Here is a 22,727-nt window from a genome sequence, read left to right on the forward strand (position 1 = left end):
CACGTGTCCCAAAACATCTGCCGTGCCCTCAACAACGCAGTTACTGGGAGAGTCCACCTGACAACGGACACATGGACAAGTGCTTGTGGCCAGGGACGGTACATCTCCCTGACGGCATACTGGGTATACGTAGTGGAAGCCGGGACCCAGTCAGACCTTGGGACGGAACACATCCTCCCCACACCGAGGATTGCGGTCCCTAGGTCAGTCAGAGTTGCCCTCACAGTATACAGCTCCTGCGCATCATCCTCCTCCTCCTCCTCATGTTCAGCCTCCATCTCAGATATCACCACATCAGTTACAAGCTGGAAGCACTGCAGTACTACCTCAGCCTAGCGGCAACAGGCTGTGCTGAAACTCATTAGCTTAGGTGATAAACCTCACATTGCTTGTGAGTTGTGGACAGCTGTGAAAGAGCAGGCAGATCTGTGGCTGAGACCGCTGAACCTACATCCAGGCATGGTCGTGTGTGACAATGGCCGTAACCTGGTGGCGGCTTTGAGGCGAGGCGAGATCACACACGTACCATGCCTGGCTCATGTGCTTAACCTCGTGGTTCAGCGGTTTCTTAAATCGTACCCCGAGTTGCCAGATCTGCTCGTCAAAGTACGCCGCCTGTCAGTTCATTTTCGGAAGTCGGCTACAGCTTTTGCCGGCCTTGCTGTGTTGCAGCAGCATTTGCAGCTTCCGGCACACCGACTGGTGTGTGATGTCCCCACACGTTGGAACTCTACCCTCCAAATGTTGCAAAGGATTTGTGAGCAGAAGAGAGCAGTTGTGGAGTACCAGCTGCAACAAGGCCGTCGATATTCAGGTCAGACTCCACACATAAGACCTGAGGAGTGGACCTGGATGTCTGACATATGTACCATCCTGACAAACTTTGAGGAGTCCACCAAGATGGTGAGTGGCGATGACGCCATCATTAGCGTCAGCATCCCACTTTTCCGTCTTTTGCAACGCTCTCTGCTGAGAATTAAAGAGGAAGCATTGCAGCCAGAGTATGATGAGATGGATCAAGAAGCCGCAGCGGGCGATTACACACAGCCCAGCCTCATCTAATCCCAAAGTGCATTGGGGGACAATGAGGGAGAGGAGGGGGAGGAGGAAGAACAGGAGTTGGTATCATGCGCCGTATATGGTAGTACCTGTACAACTGTCATACCATCGGTTCAGCATGGGTGGCTTGAGGACGGGGGGGGGGAGGAGGAGGAGAGCATGGTCAATCATCATCTTGGTGAGGACACGGAAGTCTTACCCGTTACCAGTCTGGCACGCTGCCTTAACCGTGACCCTCGCGTTGTCAAAATGTTGGGTGACAGTCATGACTGGTTGGTGACACTTTTAGACCCCCGCTACAAGGAGAACTTTCACTCTCTTATTCCTGAGGGTGAGAGGTCTACAAAAATGGGGCAGTACCAGAAGGCCCTTGCTGCAGAACTGTTAAAAAAATTCCCATCTGAACACGCTAGTGGCAGAGGTCACAGTTCGCTGCCCAACCAAGGCGTACAGGTGAGAGAGACGCAACGCCGATCAAGCAGAGGCAGGGGAACACTCTCAACGTTCTGGGACAGTTTTCTGAGACCCGCCCAGCTTACAGGCCCTGAGGCGCGGGGTACTCTCACAAGGAGTGGAAAGTTTCAAAAGATGGTGAGGGAGTACCTTGCCGACCGTACCAGCGTCCTCCATGATTCCTCTGTGCCTTTTAATTATTGGGTATCCAAGCTAGACACTTGCAATGAACTCGCTCTGTACGCCTTGGAGGTCCTGGCCTGCCCTACCGCTAGCGTGTTATCGGAGCGTGTTTTTAGTGCCTCGGGGGAATTATAACTGATGAGCGCACTCGCCTGTCAACTGACAATGCTGACAAGCTGACCCTTATCAAAATGAACAAGGGCTGGATTGGGCCAGACTTCTCATCACCACCAAATGAAAGCAGAGTAACATAAAGTCAAATCCACTGTGTTATTTCAGGAGGTGTATTCCCATGCACCGATTCACACCCACACATGGGTTTATGCTTCCTCATTTCGGATGTTTTTTGCTCTTCTGCTAATCCTCAGACTCCACCACCACTATACCACCAGGGTGACCGTGGTCCATGTTGCCAGCATTGCAAGTTCCTCCGTCCTAATTTTTGGCAGCTTTTGCTTGGAAGGCATAGGCAAAGACTATGGGAGACCCACTTCCCAATAATGGGAATAATGTTTTTAATATGCTGTACTGCATGGCTCTTGTAAGGGGCATTGCAAGTTCCTCCGTCCTAATTTCTGGCAGCTTTTGCTTCGAAGGCATAGGCTAAGTGTGGGCAACTGGCCGCGGGGCGGCTGGGGACCGAGTATGGACACCCGGCCGCCCCCTGGCGGCTGGGGACAAAGCGTGGACACCCGGCCGCCGGGCGGCTGGGGACTGAGTATGGATGCCAGGCAGCCGACGCAGCCATGACGTGGTGGCCAGATTCCACCTCCACATGCCTAAAAGGCCCAATTTCAAGTGTAAGCAAGCAAGCAGTATGGTATTGCAGCCTGGGGGTGGGTGGGTGGCAGGCTGCATACTTGCGCTTGCATAGCAAGGAATGGGGGAAGTACAATTGAACACTGCCCTGGGACAAGGACTTGAACGGGGATAGTTGCAAGTCTGCAACGACAGGTGCAGGGCGGGAGGCATCCTCGCATGTGCCATGAACAGGGGGTTGGCGTGCACACACTATAGCGGAATATGCTGTCCTTCCCACTAAATGCACTGGGGAGGGCACAGGTAATGTTTTGGTATGCGCGCTTGTGTATAAGGCACACAGGGACAAGTGGGGATGTCTGGGGACCGAGTATGGACACCCGGCCGCCCCCTGGCGGCTGGGGACCGAGTGTGAACAACTGGCGGCCGGGCGGCAGGGGACTGAGTATGTATACCAGGCCGCCGACGCAGCCATGACATGGTGGCCGGCGTCTGCCTCCACAAGCCTAAAAGGCCCAATTTCAAGTGCAAGTAAGCTAGCAGTATGGTATTGCAGCCTGGGGGTGGGTGGGTGTCAGGCTGCACACTTACGCTTGCATTCCAAGAAAACAAAGCAGATGCTAACTTCTATCATCATCATCATGCTCCTCACCTTGGCACTCTCAACTCCCCTGATGGAGAAGCCAGGGCCCACCGGAGGAGTCTGGTTGTCTGGTGGGCTCCTAAAGAAGGCCAGGCTAAGAAAAGTGTGGGGAAGGTTACCGGGACAAATAGTGGCGGCTGGGGACTGAGTATGGAGACCTCGATGCCGAAGCAGCCATGAGGAAGTGGCCAGCTTCGGCCTCCTCCAAACTAAAAGGCCCCATTTCAAGTGCAAGCTAGCAGTATGGTATTGCAGCCTGGGGGTGGGTGGGTGGCAGGCTGCACACTTACGCTTGTGACACGCCCCCTGGGCCGTGGGGTACCCGGTGCCGGGCCGGTCGTAGCTAGGGGAGATGTCACAGTGGCGGTGACCCGGTCCGTGACCCAGGGCGGTCATACAATAGGGAATTATTTAAAGGGGAATTATGTACAATGTTGGTGATGCCACCTGTGGTATGCGGCTAAAGGGAGCCGCAGCTGCGGAGCAGATCCTCTGGAGCTGATGTTAGTGCAGCAAAGCTGGTGTGGCTCTCCACAGGTAGAGCTTAGCTCCAGGGCAGTGTAGATGTAATAGGTTGTGCTGGGCATTGTAGTGCAGCGGTTGATGGCGCAGCAATAATCACAGAGACAATGAAGTGCAGTCCTCAGGGTCTTTACTCACGGTTGTTGCAGTCCAAGTTACAGGTACCAAAGTAACTTCCCTCGTCGTGTTGCACTTACTCAGGGAGGGGGTTCAGTCCACCCTCAGATATCTCTGGAGTACTTAACGGGACCCCCTTCTGTGTTCTTTCTCTGGCCGTCTCCCTGCACCTCATACCAAGTGTCCCAATCCGGTACCTGCGGGCCTTGTCGGGCGACGTCTGTTCCGTCCCCTGGGTCCTCTATAGCTACCTTCTTGGTGAGACTGATATGGACTGTTGGTTCCAGGACTTGAAATACTGCAGCCTCCGGTTTCTAGTTGAGTTTCTAAAGTTCTCTGCTAGTTGAGGGACCGGTCCCCTTTGTGTGGCCTGACCCCTCCACCTCCCTGTAGATTCGGGCGTACGGGTGGCTTCCAGCACTGCCCCTACCACTGGGGTCCCTTCTTCCGTTCCTGGAGCCCTTCCTGCTCCCTCTCCTCTTTCTTCAGTCCTGGGCCTCTCCTCAGGCCCTCTGCCTAAGCAGAGCTCCTGCAGAGCCCTGCTCCACTCCTCTCGCTGTAGACTGACCATTCTCACTCTTTCCTCAGGCTGAACTTTGTCCTGACTGGACTGAACTGGACACACTAAACAAGATGGCTTCTCTATTTATACCTTTCTTCCATGCGCTCCCCTAAGCTACTTCCTCCACCCACACCCACTACATAGCCCCTCCCACAGCTAGGAACCCGGGACTGTGCTCTACCTTAGGAGCAAACTCGCCCAACCCCCACTGCGGGTATGTGTTGAATGCAGGTGTTAGGGTCCCGAGCTGTACTCCTTCCTTACCTGAGAGTGAGATACCACACCTCTGGGTGAGATGCAGTACCTCTGTGGCGACCGAACCCTCAGGGGTGCCACATACCCCCCTGGTAAAATACAGCACGTCCGGGGGCTGGAACAGAGTAAAAACAGGGTATGTTACAGACATGCAAATTTTTTTAGAATGCATTCGCATAGACTTTAAACAAACTTTTTCTTCCCTTTATGGGAGGCACATTACTTCAACGTTACTGGTTTCTTTATCAAAACATTATAAGACTTTTTAAATAACATTTTTCTTTATACTTATAGAAAATTCTTCTTATAAAACATTTTTCATATAAAACATTCTTTAACAGGTTACAGCACAATCTGCAACCGGGTGTCCCTTTTCTTTATTAAGGTGCAAACTTCAGTATCAGGGACCCGTCTGAAAACCCTCAACGTAGGCCCTGGGCGTTGCTGCAGGGCATAGGTGATCCACGTGTTGGACCACGTCTTCGGCCACGCCAAACGGGTTTTTGTTCTGAGGTCATTTGCTGTTACATAAAACCAATAAGGGGCCCTTTAAGAAGTGCAATTATTTACAATGGAAAGTTCTTTGGTTATTCACTGTCCATAACCTGGTAGTCTTTTTAAACGGGTAACTAGAAACCTTTGAATACACACAAGTTAACTTTGGAAACTTGCAGGGTTGTACCCTTCCAGGTAACTATAAACAGTTTCTGCAAAACAAACAGTCTAACAGGGGTGCTCCCTCCGGGGGAACTCTTGGTTACTGCGGGCTGACCCAGCCGGGCCTTCAGCCTGGGGCTGCGGGGGCAGGTCTCTTTGCTTTGCCACGCGGTATACTTGAAAGGCATACCAGCCACGCTCGCCCTTGTGCAGGGTAAATGTGACGTAGTCACCGGGATATAGATTTCGGCCGGGATGCCCCTGTTGGAGGTGGGGTTCCACATCCCGCCGGTTCACAAACACATCTCTGTCGGTGTGTGGTTCCCTCACAAAGCCCCACCCTGCCTCCAGATCGAACTTGACAACTATCCCCTCCAGACAGGGACTAGGGGTGGTAGCTCTTGCTTGGCAGGCCCGGGTTTTGTCCGCCATGTTCCGGGCCTCCATCCTTTCCCACCGCACCTGTCGGTCGTGACATTCCCGCTCCAGCTGCTGGAGCTCCCTCCTGCAGTGCTCTTCCCTCCGGAGGGCCAGGGCCTGCGTCTCCCACGGGAATCCCATGAGGTCCCCTCCCTGGTTATCCCACCGGAACGCTTCTCCTCCTGGGCAGGTAACTGGGGGTGCAGGCGCAGGTGCTAGCGGGGGTCCTTGCTGGTCCTCGTATTGGGCGGACCAGTCATAGACAGTGTTTCCGTAGGCCCACTCGGGTGTGTAGGCAAGTGGCTCCGGTAGGGGGCCTAGGAGCAAATCGTCAGAGCAAGACCCTGAGTACGGGATTTCCACCAGGGGGTCTGGGAGCCAGTCCAAGAAACAGGTGTCGGGGACGGGAGATTCCGCCTGGAGACCGGGGAGCCGATCGGCAGAGCTGGTGCCGGGGTTGGAGGTTCCGCCACGGGGCCCAGGGGTAGGTCGGTGGAGCAGGCGCCCGGGATCGGAGGTTCCGCCAGGGAGCCCAGGAGCAGGCTAGCACTCTCAGCGCCCAGGACAGGGAGTCTCTCCTTACCTGCTCCCGCGGCCGGGCTTGTGCCGTCCTCTGCCTCCTGGCTCCGTTCAGGTTCCTCCGGGGCTGGGACGCTGCTGGTGGAGTGCAGCGCTGGCTGCTGCCGGATCATCAGCTTCTCCAGCAGCTCCTTTTTCCAGCCGGCGATGGCATCCTGCTGGGCCCTTTCCATCCTCCGGCCCAGCTCCTGGATTTCCACCTGGAGGAATTCAGTATCCTCCAGGGATAGCTCTGCCATGGCCTCCTCCAAGGTAAGAGGCCTTGCCGCCTGTTGCAGACCACAGATGGGAGCTGGCTCCTGACTCTCCATCTTGCCCTCCGGGTGCGGTCTGTCTGAAATCTTGGAGACCACACCCTGTCTCCCAGGTTTCTTCTCTCCTTTCCCCTTTCGGGGGCGGTTCCATGGCAACTTGCTGTCGGACACACTTTGGGGCAGCCCCCCCAGCTTGACAGACACATCCACATACTGTACATGGTCACTGTTGCTCGGGACGGGCCCCGCTTTTGGCGCCATTCTGGAACCTGGCCCACGATGGGAGGCAGTTTCTTGTTGTCTTTTGGCTCGCACATAATGGCGCCCGTTCTTCTGGGGCGGGCGCCACATTTAGTATAAAACACAGTCTTTAGGTGCACAATACCCGGTGATAACGGGTGGGCTCATATCCTGTTCATGACGCCAAGTTGACACGCCCCCTGGGCCATGGGGTACCCGGTGCCGGGCCGGTCGTTGCTAGGGGAGATGTCACAGTGGCGGTGACCCGGTCCGTGACCCAGAGCGGTCGTACAATAGGGAATTATTTACATGGGAATTATGTACAATGTTCGTGACGCCACCTGAGGTATGCGGCTAAAGGGAGCCGCCGCTGCGGAGCAGATCCTCTGGAGCTGATGTTAGTGCAGCAAAGCTGGTGTGGCTCTCCACAGGTAGAGCTTAGCTCCAGGGCAGTGTAGATATAATAGGTTGTGCTGGGCATTGTAGTGCAGGGGTTGATGGCGCAGCAATAATCACAGAGACAATGAAGTGCAGTCCTCAGGGTCTTTACTCACGGTTGTTGCAGTCCAAGTTACAGGTACCAAAGTAACTTTCCTCATCATGCTGCGCTTACTCAGGGAGGGGTTCAGTCCACCCTCAGATATCTCCGGAGTACTTAACGGGACCCCCTTCTGTGTCCTTTCTCTGGCCATCTCCCTGCACCTCATACCAAGTGTCCCAATTCGGTACTTGCGGGCCTTGTCGGGCGACGTCTGTTCCGTCACCTGGGTCCTCTATAGCTACCTTCTTGGTGAGACTGATATGGACTGTTAGCTGCAGGACTTGAAATACTGCAGCCTCCAGTTTCTAGTTGAGTAATAAAGTTCTCTGCTAGTTGAGGGACCGGTCCCCTTTGTGTCGCCTGACCCCTCCACCTCCCTGTAGATTCGGGCGTACGGGTGGCTTCCAGCACTGCCCATACCCCTGGGGTCTCTTCTTCCATTCCTGGAGCCCTTCCTGCTCCCTCTCCTCTTTCTTCAGTCCTGGGCCTCTCCTCAGGCCCTCTGCCTAACCAGAGCTCCTGCACAGCCCTGCTCCACTCCTCTCACTGTAGACTGAGCATTCTCACTCTCTCCTCAGACTGAACTTTGTCCTGACTGGACTGAACTGGACACACTAAACAAGATGGCTTCTCTATTTATACCTTTCTTCCATGTGCTCCCCTAAGCTACTTCTTCCACCCACACCCACTACATAGCCCCTCCCACAGCTAGGGACCCAGGACTGTGCTCTCCCTTAGGAGCAATCTCGACCTACCCCCACTGCGGGTATGTGTTGAATGCAGGTGTTAGGGTCCCGAGCTGTACTCCTTCCTTACCTGAGAGTGAGATACCACACCTCTAGGTGAGATGCAGTACCTCTGTGGTGACCGAACCCTCAGGAGCGCCACACTTGCATTCCAAGAAAACAAAGCAGAGGCTAACTTCTATCATCATCATCATCATGTTCCTCACCTTGGCACTCTCAACTCCCCTGATGGAGAAGCCAGGGCCCACCGGAGGAGTCTGGTTGTCTGGTGGGCTTGTCTAATGCTGGCCAGGCTAAGAAAAGTGTGGGGAAGGTTACCGGGACAAATAGTGGCGGCAGAGGACTGAGTATGGAGACCTCGCTGCCGAAGCAGCCATGAGGTAGTGGCCAGCTTTGGCCTCCTCCAAACTAAAAGGCCCCATTTCAAGTGCAAGCTAGCAGTATGGTATTGCAGCCTGGGGGTGGGTGGGTGGCAAGCTGCACACTTACGCTTGCATTCCAAGAAAACAAAGCAGATGCTAACTTCTATCATCATCATCATGCTCCTCACCTTGGCACTCTCAACTCCCCTGATGGAGAAGCCAGGGCCCACCGGAGGAGTCTCTGGTTGTCTGGTGGGCTCGTCCAATGCTGCCCTAAAGCAGGCCAAGCTAAGAAAAGTTTGGGGAAGGTTACCGGGACAAATAGTGGCGGCAGTGGACTGAGTATGGAGACCTTACCGCCGAAGCAGCCATGAGGTAGTGGCCAGCTTTGGCCTCCTCCAAACTAAGAGGCCCCATTTCAAGTGCAAGCTAGCAGTATAGTATTGCATCCTGCGGGTTGGTGGGTGGTTGGCTGCATATTTGCGCTTGCATTGCAAGTAATGGGGGAGGTACAATTGAACCTGCCCTGGGACAAGGACTTGCAAGGATAGTTGCAAGTCTGCATCTTCTGATGCGGCAAGGATCACTTCTGATGGGCACGCTTTTAGGCAGTGACCTTGGTGTTAGAGATGCTTCCAGGGGTCTTCCTCATGCTGTTCCCATATATTTTCAGCACTGTATGCATGTGTCACACAGCACATGGCCAGATAAGGTTGTACAATGTTAAAATGACATTTCCCGGTGAATGCATTTGTCACGGTTGAAAGCAATACAAAAGTGCAAAAACGCATAAAAAATGCTACTTGTGAACATAGCCCAAGGTGTGGAGGCGTATTTTTGTTTTTGGTTATTTATTTTACCTTATACACAAGTCTTTACCCTGGAAAGGAAGTTCCGTAACATATTTCACAGGAAAGCAGTTTCAGTTTCGCTTTTGAACGTTTTATTGTGAGCCCGTAAAAGTGGCTTAATACCTCTGACCACGTTGTTGACAGCAGTGACCTGGGGGTCAGAAATGCTTCCTGGGGCGATCCCCATGCTGTCCCCAAGTCATTTGAGCACTGTTACTATCGTTTTTGGCACTTTTTAGGCTTTCTACAGACTGCCGGGGGTGCCGCCGCAAAAATGCTCGGGTCTCCCATAGACTAACATTGGGCTCGTTGCTCGGGTCGAGCACTCGAGCATTTTAGTGCTCGCTCAACACTAATGTCTATAAATGAAAAAATAGAACAATTAAGGCTCTCAGAAAAAGGTGACACAAACCAAACTTTTTTTTTTTTTTAAAAGGTCTGATTTCTTTTTTAACCACTAAAATAATAAAAACTGATTAAAAAATATATTTGTTTGCTATTGACATAATCATGTGTAACGACCGGAACGCCGGTCGAATGTGTATTGGCAATAAGGCGCTGCTATGAATGACTCCGACCCTGTATAGTGGCAGAACACCTTTTTTACTGATCACAAGAATGACAAGGTTAAACAATTCTACAAAATATGGGCCACAACAGCCACTAACACAATTTACAAGTTATACAGCCCGAGAGAGCCCAAGTGCCAATCTCGCGGGGATGAGCTAAACTACCCCTGGGCTATGCCGCTCCCACCCTTATTCAGTACAGGGCCTACCCAGGACGTCACCGAGGTCGTGGCACGTGGTCCTCCCAGGAATATAACCTTACACCCCCCTCCCACACTAATACAATGGGATCTGGGTACCCTTGTTTTCCCCTTAGAGAACACATATATATATATTTAGCCAACGCGTGACCTATACAGTGTACAGTTTCTCTTCTTACAAGAGCAAAGAGAAATCTCTCAGACTTAATCCATATACAAACAGTTAACAAACTAAACCTTTAACTAGACCCTGATTTCCGGCCACAGGGTTTGATCTGCTTCTCCTTCTCACCAAGCTCTCCAGCACATCCAGGTGTAAGCAGGAATTAGAATCAATCTCAGTCCCAAAGTGTAGTTCCCAACAGGGCTCCTTTGTAGTATCCACGTACACAGTCTTAGTATGTCAGATCCTCCACAATCTCTGGATCAAGCCTGCTCAGTCCATCAGCAGTGATATACACCAGGCAGTTCTCAGTACTACTGGAATCACTAACTAGCTTTCTCTAACTGACTACACAGTCGGTGATCGGTCACATATTTCAGTTACTCACAAGTCACAGCTTCTCCTGGAAGACAAAGTCTGGCTCCAATGTGTACAAGCTCTCCAAGTCCAAACAGCCCCAGCACGCACGTTGCCTTCTTTAGAGAACTTCCTGGTTCTGTGTTTCCCGGGCTTTTTCTTTACTTGTTCCTTGCTGACCCCTAATGGCTGGACTAAGTCATCGCAGGAGAAATTTACACTGTCATAAATATGAGCTCATTACCACAAAGACATGTCAACATGTTACACTCCACCCCACTCACAATTTGGCGTCCTGACAAATGGTTTCGTACCACTCATATGTAACACATACTCTTCAGGATTATATCGTATTGGGGTAACACTAGCTGTGCTCCTCTCCGATCTCCGCAAACCAGTACCTGCCAAGCTCGATGGAGGAGCATCTAGTGGAACAGTAACATCAGGGACGGTGTCTGGAACACCTGGAACTTGCACTATCGGACTCTGCACGTCTGATGGTCTCACCACAAAGTCATCCCAACAGTCGCATTCAACATTGTTCGTTGCAACTGTCGTAGGTGGCACAGGTGACTCAGGGTGACAGGCAGGTGTGTCGGACATACACCTTTTTAGCCAGTTCCGGTGCATTGTGCGACGGGGTCCAATGCACCCTTCGGGAACCACTGTGTACACACTTCCCCCTGCGAATACCCTTTCCACTACTGTGTAGGGCGTTTCCTCCCACCTGTTGCTCAACTTCCCTCCCGGACGCGTGACTCGTACTAGCACCTTATCACCCACCCGGAACTCATCTAGGTGCACCGGCCCCCGATCTCGGTGGGGATGATCCTGCACACGGTCTTTTACCATCCGGTGGATTTCACGCAACCTTCGGCGATGATCCTGGACCCACTCACTGGCTGTACGATATTCTGGTTCATCGGGTACAGTGAGACTAAGTTCTTCAATCTCTCGCCCAGGCTGACCGAACATCATCGCGTACGGAGTGAATCCTGTGGTGCTATGGACCCGATTGTTATAGGCCCACATAAGTTCTGGGAGGAACTCAGTCCATCGCTCCTTCTGCCTCTGTTCAAGCGTTCTCAGCATCTGGAGCAAGGTTCGGTTGAACCGTTCACAGGCCCCATTTCCCTGTGGATGGTAGGGTGTTGTCCGGGATTGCTGAATCCCATAGACTTGCAGCAACTCCATTATGAACTGACCTTGGAAGCAAGCACCTTGATCTGAATGTATCCTTTGAGGACACCCATAAACCTGGATGAAATGCTTACAAATGCCTCTGGTGCAGACTTAGCAGTCTGATCTTTAGTGGGGACAGCGACGGCAAACTTAGTAAAGTGATCAGTCATGACCAGACATGAATGATGACCACTTCTGGCATACCCAATTGACAAATAATCCACCATTAGCACTTCTAGTGGGGCAGACGTCACGATTGTCTGGACAGGAGCCCTCTGCTCTGGGGACTTATTCAGCTCGCATGCCCGACACCTACCACACACCTCTCTCACAACTTCTTCTAAGCCAGGCGTGTACACATACCGGTGTAGCCAACGATAAGTCTTCTCAGGCCCGAAATGTGCACCCCGCATATGAGCTTCCTGGGCAATGTCTGGAGCCACTGAAGCTGGAATTACTACCTGCCAACGGTACCCCAGCTCTGCTGCTATGTAGATCCAGCGATACAGTATCCCCTCCGCTATGACCAATCGATCCCACTGCCTTAGCAGCTTTTGTCCTTCTGCTCCCAGCCGGGCTCTTGCTCTCCCATCGGGCCAGGACTTTTGACTCAGCCATTTCTTTACTCGTGACAGTTCGGAATCTGTGTCCTGTAACTCAGCCCACTCTTGACAAGTCTTGCCCAGCAATGTGGCGACACGTGTCGCCACCCCACTTGAACGTGCCATGTCTACGAACACAGGCAGTCGCCTCAAATCGGGGATCTCAGTATCCTCGAGGTGTTCATCCACCCCATGCTCGGGTGCGCCTCAGGTCACTCGTGATAATGCGTCAGCATTGGAGTTCTCTTTACCCGAACGGAACCGAATCCGGTAATTAAACTTGGACATCCGAGCTACCCATCTCTGCTCCAGGGCTCCAAGCTTAGCATTTTCCAAGTGTGCAAGCGGATTATTGTCCGTCATCACAAGAATCTCAGAACCAGCCAGATACTCTGCAAACTTCTCAGTCATGGCCCACACCAGGGCCAACATTTCCAGCTTAAACGAGCTGTAATTATCCGGGTTTCGCTCGGTATCCCGCAGAGACCGGCTAGCATACGCGATGACCCTCTCACGCCCATCTTGTTCTTAGGCTAACACAGCTCCCAGACCATGGAGACTTCCATCCGTGTACAGGGTGAACAGTTGGTCAAAGCGAGCATACGCCAATAAAGGTGCCTGTACAAGGGCGGCCCTGACCCGATCAAATGCCTGTTGCTGTCGGTCAGTCAACCGAATTGGCTGATTCTTGGGCCCCTGTGCCGTCCCTCTCAACAACTCATTCAGTGGTTCAGCCACCTTAGCAAAGTCTTTCACAAACCGACGGTAGTATCCTGCTAAACCAAGGAATGCTTGCACTTCTCTCACGGTCTTGGGACGGGGCCACCCGTGAATGGCCTCAATTTTACTCGGTGCTGGTCGCACACCCTCAGCAGACACCACATGCCCCAGATACTCGATCTGTGTCTGGAACAAGTGCCATTTCTTTGGCTTGATCTTAAGTCCATTGTTTCTCAGTCGCTGCAACACTTGCCGGAGCTTCTTCAGGTGGTCGGCGAATGAATCTCCAAATATAATCACATCATCCAAATAGATCAGCACGGACTCAAAATTGTAATCGCCCAAGCAGTATTCCATTAGCCGCTGAAATGTTCCTGGAGCATTAGTCAGTCCGAAGGGCATTCGATTAAATTCGTACAGTCCCATTGGCAAGATGAATGCTGTCTTCTGCCGATCTAGAGCTGCCACGGGCACCTGCCAGTAGCCACTGGCCAGGTCAAGAGTGGAGAAGTACTTCGCCTTTCCCAGGGCAGACAGGGATTCCTCGATCCGGGGCAATGGGTAGGAATCACGTACTGTGTGCACATTCAGCTTACGGTAATCAACACAAAACCGTATGGTCTCATCCTTTTTCCGGACCAGCACGACTGGTGCGGCCCAAGGACTTTGACTCGGCCGGATCACCCCATTATCCAGCATCTGCGACAGCATCCCTTTGACCTCCTGATAAAGACTCGGTGGGATCTGGCGATATCTCTCCCGAATTGGGGGGGTGTTTCCCGTGGGAAACTCGTGCTCCACAGCCTTGGTGCAACCAAAGTCTTCATCTCCCCTGGAGAAGGCAGCCTGATATTCCCACAGAGCAGCCTCCAGTCTGCGAGTCTGTTCGGGAGTCAACTGGGACTCATCCACTCCCATGATTTCCATAATCCTTTTGCCATTCCACTCAGGCGTGGGGGATTCTTCAGCTGTCGTCTGCATTGACAGGGTCCAGGAGGTCCGGCGGTCTGCCCTCAGTGTGAACTGGCTTTTGGGGATGACTCCGTCACCACACACATACACGTCAGCCAGCTTCATGCCCACCGTCAGAGTCACCTCATGATTCTGCAGATTCAGACATCTCACTGGTACACTTCCATCTTGCACAATGGCCAGTGTTCGGGCTATCATCGGGCTATCCGTATCTTCTGACCGCCCCACCGGTTCCAGAATCACCTCCACACCATTCAGTTTCCTGTGCGTCCCTACCGGCATCAACACAAGCTTCTCTTGACCCGGAGCGATTACAACGGCAGACCCGCGGGGGAAATACACCGCTCCCACTGCTCTTCCTTCAGCCGAGCTCTTTTGAATGCCGCACGAACGGACCACCTGCTGCAGGGCCCTCTGAGTGGCTTTGTGGGGTGTCGCTCGTTTCCAGTATCTCGGACCATCGCGCTCAAACAAAAGGGAGTCCAGTTCTCTCAGGATATTCATTCCCAGAACCACCGTGAGATTCGGCCTCGCCTGAGTCTTCACGAGCACCACTCCTTTGGTTCCCAACTCCTGGCCGCACAGCTGTACTCTCATCCAAGCGATGCCTGCCACTGGAATTTCCTCATTATTAGCGGCCTTTAGCCTTAGCAGGTGTCCTGACTCCGTCTTGACAGTCTCTTCGAAGTGCGTCTTGAAAAATTCCATCGGCATGGTCGTCACCTCCGATCCGGTATCCACCAAGCATGCCACCTTCTTTCCTGCAAACTGCACATCCAACATGGAACTCTCTGCAATCAGGTCCTCGGAACAGACATTGGGCGCAGATTTTCGTTCCTGCCTTGCCGTATGCCCAACTACAGCAAGGGCCTCCCTTTTACTGATGGCGGGACTTCGGCTGGCAGACTCCTCGGGCAGTACCGCTGCATATGCCCCAGTTCTCGGCATCGCCAACATTGAACTGGTCTTCTTGCCCTACCTCCGGGTGCCTCAGGTCTAGGAGCAGTCGGCGTCCTTCCTGAGGTGTAAGGGGGTTGATCATAAAGGGGAATAGAGGGATTCGTCAAGGCCGAGCATATCGGAGGCGTTCCCCGAACTTGCATCTGTTGTACCTGTTCCGTCAGGTTTTCCACGGTTTTCTGCAAAGCAGCCAGCTGTGCCTGCACAGGATCTGGTCTCGGCTCTCTTGTGTTAGCCACTTGCAGGCTACTCCACTGCATAGCAGGCTTCACTTCCAAAGTCCGTGCTACCGCCTCTTCCTGTATTTCGGCATAGGTGACACCAGGGGTATTCCGCGCCTTCAGCAACAATTCGCTCCTTAGCGCCTCACTCCGTATCCCCTCGATGAACTGATCCCGAAGAATGCTGTCGACATCGGCTTCAGTACCCACGGTTACAGGTGATTTCTTTTTGATCTCTTGATGCAATTCCTCCAGCGCTATAGCAAACTGGATCAGGCTTTTTCCGTCTCTCTGGGTCCGGGCGAAAAACTGTACTCGTAGTTGCCCTGCCGCTGCCACATGATCAAAAGCTTTCCCTAGTATCCGGATGATGTCGTCAACCGTCTTTCGCCTATCCTCAGGTTTTAACAAGACAACTTTATGGGCATCCCCCTCCAGAGCATTCAGCGCGACTTCCGGTTGCAGCTGAGAGCTGACACCGTGCAAGGCAATGGCATTCTTCAACCTGCCTACCCAATCACTGAACAGCAAGTTATACCCATCAGACTTGGCCAGGTGGTTAAGTAGTGCGTCCGTTGCAGAGCAACCAATTAACCGATCCCTACCAATCACAACGGGAGAAGGGGGGTGGAGTACTACAGCGGACACGGGAGTACCTTCCGCGCTACTGTCACCATTCACGGCGAGCACCGTATCCTGCCGACTACGCCAAGATGTAACGACCGGAATGCCGGTCGAATGTGTATTGGCAATACGGCGCTGCTATGAATGACTCCGACCCTGTATAGTGGCAGAACACCTTTTTTTACTGATCACAAGAATGACAAGGTTAAACAATTCTACAAAATATGGGCCACAACAGCCACTAACACAATTTACAAGTTATGCAGCCCGAGTGAGCCCAAGTGTCAATCTCGCGGGGATGAGCTAAACTACCCCTGGGCTATGCCGCTCCCACCCTTATTCAGTACAGGGCCTACCCAGGACATCACCGCGGTCGTGGCACGTGGTCCTCCCAGGAATATAACCTTACACCCCCCTCCCACACTAATACAATGGGATATTTAGCCAACGCGTGACCTATACAGTATACAGTTTCTCTTCTTACAAGAGCAAAGAGAAATCTCTCAGACTTAATCCATCTACAAACAGTTAACAAACTAAACCTTTATCTAGACCCTGATTTCCGGCCACAGGGTTTGATCTCCTTCTCACCAAGCTCTCCAGCACATCCAGGTGTCAGCAGGAATTAGAATCAATCTCAGTCCCAAAGTGTAGTTCCCAACAGGGCTCCTTTGTAGTATCCACGTACACAGTCTTAGTATGTCAGATCCTCCACAATCTCTGGATCATGCCTGCTTAGTCCATCAGCAGTGATATACACCAGGCAGTTCTCAGCACTACTGGAATCACTAACTAGCTTTCCCTAACTGACTACACAGTCGGTGACCGGTCACATATTTCAGTTACTCACAAGTCACAGCTTCTCCTGGAAGACAAAGTCTGGCTCCAATGTGTACAAGCTCTCCAAGTCCAAACAGCCCCAGCACGCACGTTGCCTTCTTTAGAGAACTTCCTGGTTCTGTGTTTCCCGGGCTTTTTCTTTACTTGTTCCTTGCTGACCCCTAATGGCCGGACTAAGTCATCGCAGGAGAAATTTACACTGTCATAAATATGAGCTCAATACCACAAAGACTTGTCAACATGTTACACATGCTGATCTGAAGAATCATATTGCCAGGTAATTTTTACAGCACAATGAACATCATTAAAAGGACCCCAATTAGATTTTTTTCTGGGGTGAAGTGAATAATTTAATTCAAAACTACAACTTGTCTTACAAAAAACAAGCCCTTACATGGTTATATAAACTTAAGATAAAAAAAGTTATGGCTTTTGGAAAAAGGGAGAAAAAGAGCAAAGTCACAAAAAAGAAAAAAAATCAGGTTCTGAGACTCCTGAACAATGTGTGATCCTGTCATCTGACCTGCTGGTCCCACAAGAAAGAGGCTACGGTGACCTAATGTGAGATGAGAAGTTTTCAATAATTATCTACACAAAGCAGCAGATTTATACACACAACTGTGTCCAGTACTGCAATATGTGCTGATTGCTGGAGGACCTGGAGGTTGGACTTCCATCAATCACATGCAGCATCTTGTGGGTAGGCCATATTTTTTGGGCAGCCCTTTTAAAATGAGGAATTAATGTACTACACCAAGCCATATTTTTTTGTCTGTCTGCATTCAGTATATCTGTTCTCTTACAGCTGGAGAAATCTGTAATGTTGAACAAGTTTGTTGCTCTTCTTCCATTACCAAAGAGCGAGAAAATCATTCAAGCTGGGAAGAGTTGCAGTGTGGCCGGGTGGGGAATAACAGATGTCATGACAAAGTCAAATGTTCTTCGAGAAGTTAATCTGGCAATTGTTGACAATAAGGACTGTAATAAAAAATACAACAGAAAAAATCTAACCATAACCGGCAGCATGATGTGTGCTAGTTCCCCAAAAATTAATCGTAAAGCTGGCCCGTGTGCGGTAAGTAATGCTGTGTGGAACTCTATGTTGTTAGAGAAAAATGAGAATCAAGACAATGGGAAACTGAATAAACACATACTACAGTTTGTGAATTAATACCACACATAAAAAATATAATTATTCAGACCGCCATTATGACTACTTCCTCCATTCATAATATGACAATATAGAATGTAACACACAGACATATTTTTCTTATTGTTTTTTCCAGCACCCTCCTCCCATTCTCCACCTCTACACAAACCATATAGTGCTGTAACCAGTGCCGCAGACAGTATTAGTTCCCCCACTGTGCCCTGCACAGTTATAGTACCCTATTTTTGTGATGAACAAAGTAACAGTGCCCTCTCTGTGCCCCTACACAGTAATAATGTTCCCTCCGTGCCTCCACATAGTAATAGTGACACCCTCTGTATCTCTTCATAATAATAATATGCCTTCTTATAGTTCTGCAGCCCCCTATGTGTATTGTAATAATGTCCATCTGTTCCTCCTTATAATATTAATGACCCTCAATACCTAATAATAATATTATTTTTGACCCTTGTGCTTTCTTTCAATAATATTGTTCCTTATGCTTCCTTACAATGTTCTCCTTTGCCGACTTATAATAACAATGCCCCCATTGCGTCTCTTTATAGTGATACCATCCATTGTGACTTCATGTAATAATGTCCTAGTATGCTTCTTTATTCTAATAATGGCCACCATAATGCCCTATAATAATGCCTTCCATTGTGCCTCCTTATTATAATGCTCCTTATTGTACCTCTTTATTATAATGCCCCTATTGTGCCTCCCTATAATATTTACCCTAATTCTAACTTCTGCCTCTTTTTATTATTAATATAGTAGATCTGAACCTGGCAAAGAATAAAAATAAAATAATACTCATCTCATCCACTTCACTGCAGTCTCTAATGTGTCCTGCATGGTGCCAGTGGTCTCTTGCAGACAAGCCAGAAGCAGCCTGAGCCTGTCTAAATAAGGCCTCCTTCACATGTCAGTGTCTTCAGTACATGTGGTCACAGTTTTCACACGCACTGGAGACACTTACAAACAGCATCCATTATAATCTATGGGGCTGCGCACATATTCATGTGTTCACAAGAACCTTGTGTCTGTATGACCTATACATGTACATGTCCTTTTTTTTCCTGCAGCACGGACGTCAATACGTTCTGTACACGTGCACACAGATGACAAAGTGTGACATCAGTGTGCTGTCCATGTGACACGCACAGAGCCGAAACATTGCCAAAGCCCTTTGGGCAAATAAATCACTTGCTTTGGAAGGTGTGCTGTCCATTTTGCATTTTTAGATAGATAGATAGATAGATATCTCACATCTATCTATCTATCTAATTAGTGCCGTGCGTGTGTAGTTTACTGTACATATATTTAGCAATAAATAAATAAATGAAAAAAATGACGTGATGTCCCCCCTGTTTTTAATAACCAGCTAATGGAAAGCTGATAGCTGTGATTATGCTGGGTAGGGCCCAATAACCATGGAGCTTCCCAGCCTATTAATATCAGCTTACAGCTGCCTGCTTAGCCTTTGCTGGTTACTAAAAATGGGTGGGACCCTAGAAAAAAAGAATGTGGGGTCCCCCTATTTTCTCAGCTCGAAAGCTGGAATGATGCCGTCACTGCTCATCATTCCAGTTCTCGCACTGTCCTCTGTATTTTTTTTTTTGCTAAATACATGTACAGTAAACTACACACTCACTGCACCAATTATGTACTGTATCTCACAGACATCTATCATCTATTATCTATCTTTGCACGTCTCACACCTAAACATCTGTCATTTCTATTCCGGTACATGTCACATGGACGGTACATGGATGACACACTTTATGTCGTCCATGTGCATATGTGTGGGCATGTGTGGGAGACGTATTGACGTCCGTGCTGCCAAAAAAAAACAGACATTTCCACATGTAGGTCACATGGACACACGATCCATTTGAACACACGGACATTTGCGCAGCCCTATAGACTATAATGCGTGTGTATATGTCTCCAGTATGTGTGAAAACTGTCACAACACGTACTGGAGACACTGACGTGTGAAGGGGGCCTAAAACCGCAGATACTGTTAAAAGTGTCGGACTGGTCTATCTGGCACTTGCCAGAATTGGCAATCCAGCCCTGGTTTGCACACGGTCCAAAACTGCATGCAGCTTTTGTATAAAAAAAGTGATTTAGACCATACAGTTTTTGCCTGATTGACCCAAATACATAGTACCCAACCTTCCTGGATCTAGCAGGACTGTCTCAATTTGAGGGCAGAGGGACAGCGCTGTGTTCTGCCTTCATTCACTGTGCGATGTCTTCTCTCCCTAATTTCTTATTCTGCGAAGATGGGGTGATATCTCTGCCCTGCAAATATGTACATTGCATTAAATAAACAATTCTTTTTTTTTTTCTTGTGACCTGATCTCACCGGGATTCAAACTCTCATCCTGCATCATTGTAGACGGTAGCAAAAGCTGTTTGCCACAAACTGCACATTCAGGTGTGGTATACTTAAATTTGCACTATAGGTTCTACAATTACAGGCAAAATGGCAGGTACATAGAGATACATCTCTATATAGCACTGCATCTCAATGTTCCTCTATTTTAGAGGGGAATTAAAAGAAATTGTTTTTTTCTTCCCTTAAAATTACTAAAAAAATAATGAAAAACAATTACAAAAATATCATTTTTAATGCATTAAAAAAAAAAAAAACATCACAAATCAGCAAATAATAGACATGTTTGGTACCCCTGTAATCGTAACAAATCATACAACACAGCAAACTGATTATTTATGGTGATCAGTAAATGGAGTAAAAAATTAAATGATTGATTTTTTTTCTCTACAATAAACTCTTAAAAAATTCAATAAACATGTAACACTGAGCCCATGTTCAAACGTAGCATAAATGCTTAATTTTTTCTGTACGTTTTCCTCCATTCTGCACTACATGATGCAATAACAATATTCTCTGATCGTTGAGTTTTTGATGCTTTTTTCATTTCTCTTACTCCTTTTTTGATGAGGTTTTCTTTTCTGTAAAAGTTAGGAGGTATCCCCAAAAATGTAAAAAGCCAATTTGTGTAGGCCAGTGGTAGTGATGATCCTGTTACAGAACATGCAGTTAGAAAAAGCACTGTGCTGGCCCTGCTTGTTTATGCCAATAACTGCATGCACATTTGGAATGTGTCAATGCACATTTAGGCCTTAACCGTAGGGCAGGTGTAGGCGGCTGTAGATTCTCTGATCAAACTCTCATCAGTGTCAGCATAGTGCGGTCCGATTCTCTTGGATGTTTCCCACACACTCATTGACTTGTATGGCAGAGTGCTATCCGAATATCAGATCAAACTTTGGGCATGCTGCGATTTATTCCTCGGACAGTTTCCGTCCTAGGAAAATATCAGACATGTGCATGGCCCCATAGACTAACATTGATCCAAGTGTGATGTTTTGTCGCACTGGACTGAAAATACGCTCATCTGCACTTACCCTTAGGGAACCTGTGTTCCCTGCGCATAATAGATGGTTAGAAAAATCAACTGTGTTCAGCATTTCCAATCAGCATAAAATTAATGTGTACTCTAATCTGTTCCAGGGTGACTCCGGCGGTCCATTGATCTGTGATGGAACATATGTCGGCCTTGTTTCATATGGAATAGGTAATTGCGGCAATCCAGAATTTCCAGGAGTCTACACGCGACTTACAAACAATTATCTCAAGTGGATTAGCAATATAATTGGCATGGATTAGTCTGAAACATCCACAATATAAATATATTCTGCAGAAAATAAGCTGGAATCTGTCAAGATGTATGTCTCTAATGGGTCTATAATGTATAATAACCTGACACATACCAAGAATCCAGGGCAATGTAAACACAAGCTCTATGGGGAGTGTCCAGTAAAAGTAGTGCTGAACACACCTTCAGTAGTATGCCCAACAAAATTTCTATATCTTTTCCCTTACTTTTTGGCTATCTAAGTTGCCCACAAAAGAACATCCACCAAGATGTATATTTGTATTTACAATGAGCTATGGTGATGTATGTAACTGTGTGGAATGTGAACACGTTCTTATATACACAACCACTAGCCTATACTGTGCCTAAATCTATTAGCACCAGAAGTTGATCAGCTCCGAGGAAATCGCATTTTGCAACTAGAGTTATATTGTCAACTAGAAAAAAATATTTGTCATATTCACTCCCAGTTTACATATAATGAATGTACATCCATATCACATGTTGATATCTGATTCAAAATACCCATAGAACCTTGGAGTACATGCTGTGGACATTGCTTCGGATGGACCTCATGGGCATTGCTTTCTTGGCAGAATCTGGGCTTGGTCCTCGGAGGTTCCTCCAGCCTTTGTTGCTTTAGCTTAGTAACCAGATTAGAGTAATGCTTTCAATAAATGATTGTGCTTTATGCCATAGAAGGGTAAGGGCTTTTTATGTAAAATGTAATACAGAGCAATCTAAATGAAACCACAATAAACACGCTAATGATTTCTGATGTCCTGTCATTACTTCTACAATGCATACATGCAAGGTCAGACTCGTGCACAGGGTTTCACCAATGATTTTGGGGGGACACCTTCCAACTATCAGTAATTTAGTATGTTCAATTTTATGAAAAATTTGTTTCAAAAATATAAAGCTAGAAAAAAATAGGACAGCATGCAGCAATGACCATTATTAATCTGCTGATTAACCCTGTATCTGCAGGTTAATAGCATTTTTTACATAACAGGTTCCCTTTAAATGTATTTATTATGCATAAAAAAAGAAAAAGATTGTATAGCCATAGTAGTACTGGCCCAAAGGATAAAATTGACAAGTCATTTACACTGCAAGGTGAACTTTAAAAACAGCAATGATTCAACTGAATTTCTTGCTTTTCTAGTCATAGAATACACTACCTGTGCCACAAAATGCCACCATTTAAAAATACAACTCACCACCAAATACAACAACAAATATAACTATTGCAAAAAAAAATCTTCA

General features: G+C 48.8%; 1 protein-coding gene across 2 annotated transcripts in view; it reads left to right on the forward strand.

Moving 5' to 3' along the window:
- Positions 1-22,186, forward strand: part of LOC141168646 (granzyme A-like) — a 223,202-nt gene extending 201,016 nt beyond the window's left edge. For both annotated transcript variants that reach the window (XM_073655068.1, XM_073655067.1), the window contains 2 exons: positions 17,419-17,688; positions 21,314-22,186. In XM_073655068.1, the coding sequence (XP_073511169.1) occupies positions 17,419-17,688; positions 21,314-21,469 (426 nt within the window). In that variant the 3' untranslated portion in view covers positions 21,470-22,186. The remainder of the gene's footprint in view (positions 1-17,418; positions 17,689-21,313) is intronic.
- Positions 22,187-22,727: the final 541 nt, after the last annotated feature.

Source organism: Phyllobates terribilis, unplaced genomic scaffold, assembly GCF_046119375.1.
Source record: "Phyllobates terribilis strain yellow unplaced genomic scaffold, ASM4611937v1 Scaffold_1__5_contigs__length_1240528914, whole genome shotgun sequence".
Lineage (NCBI taxonomy): Eukaryota > Metazoa > Chordata > Amphibia > Anura > Dendrobatidae > Phyllobates > Phyllobates terribilis.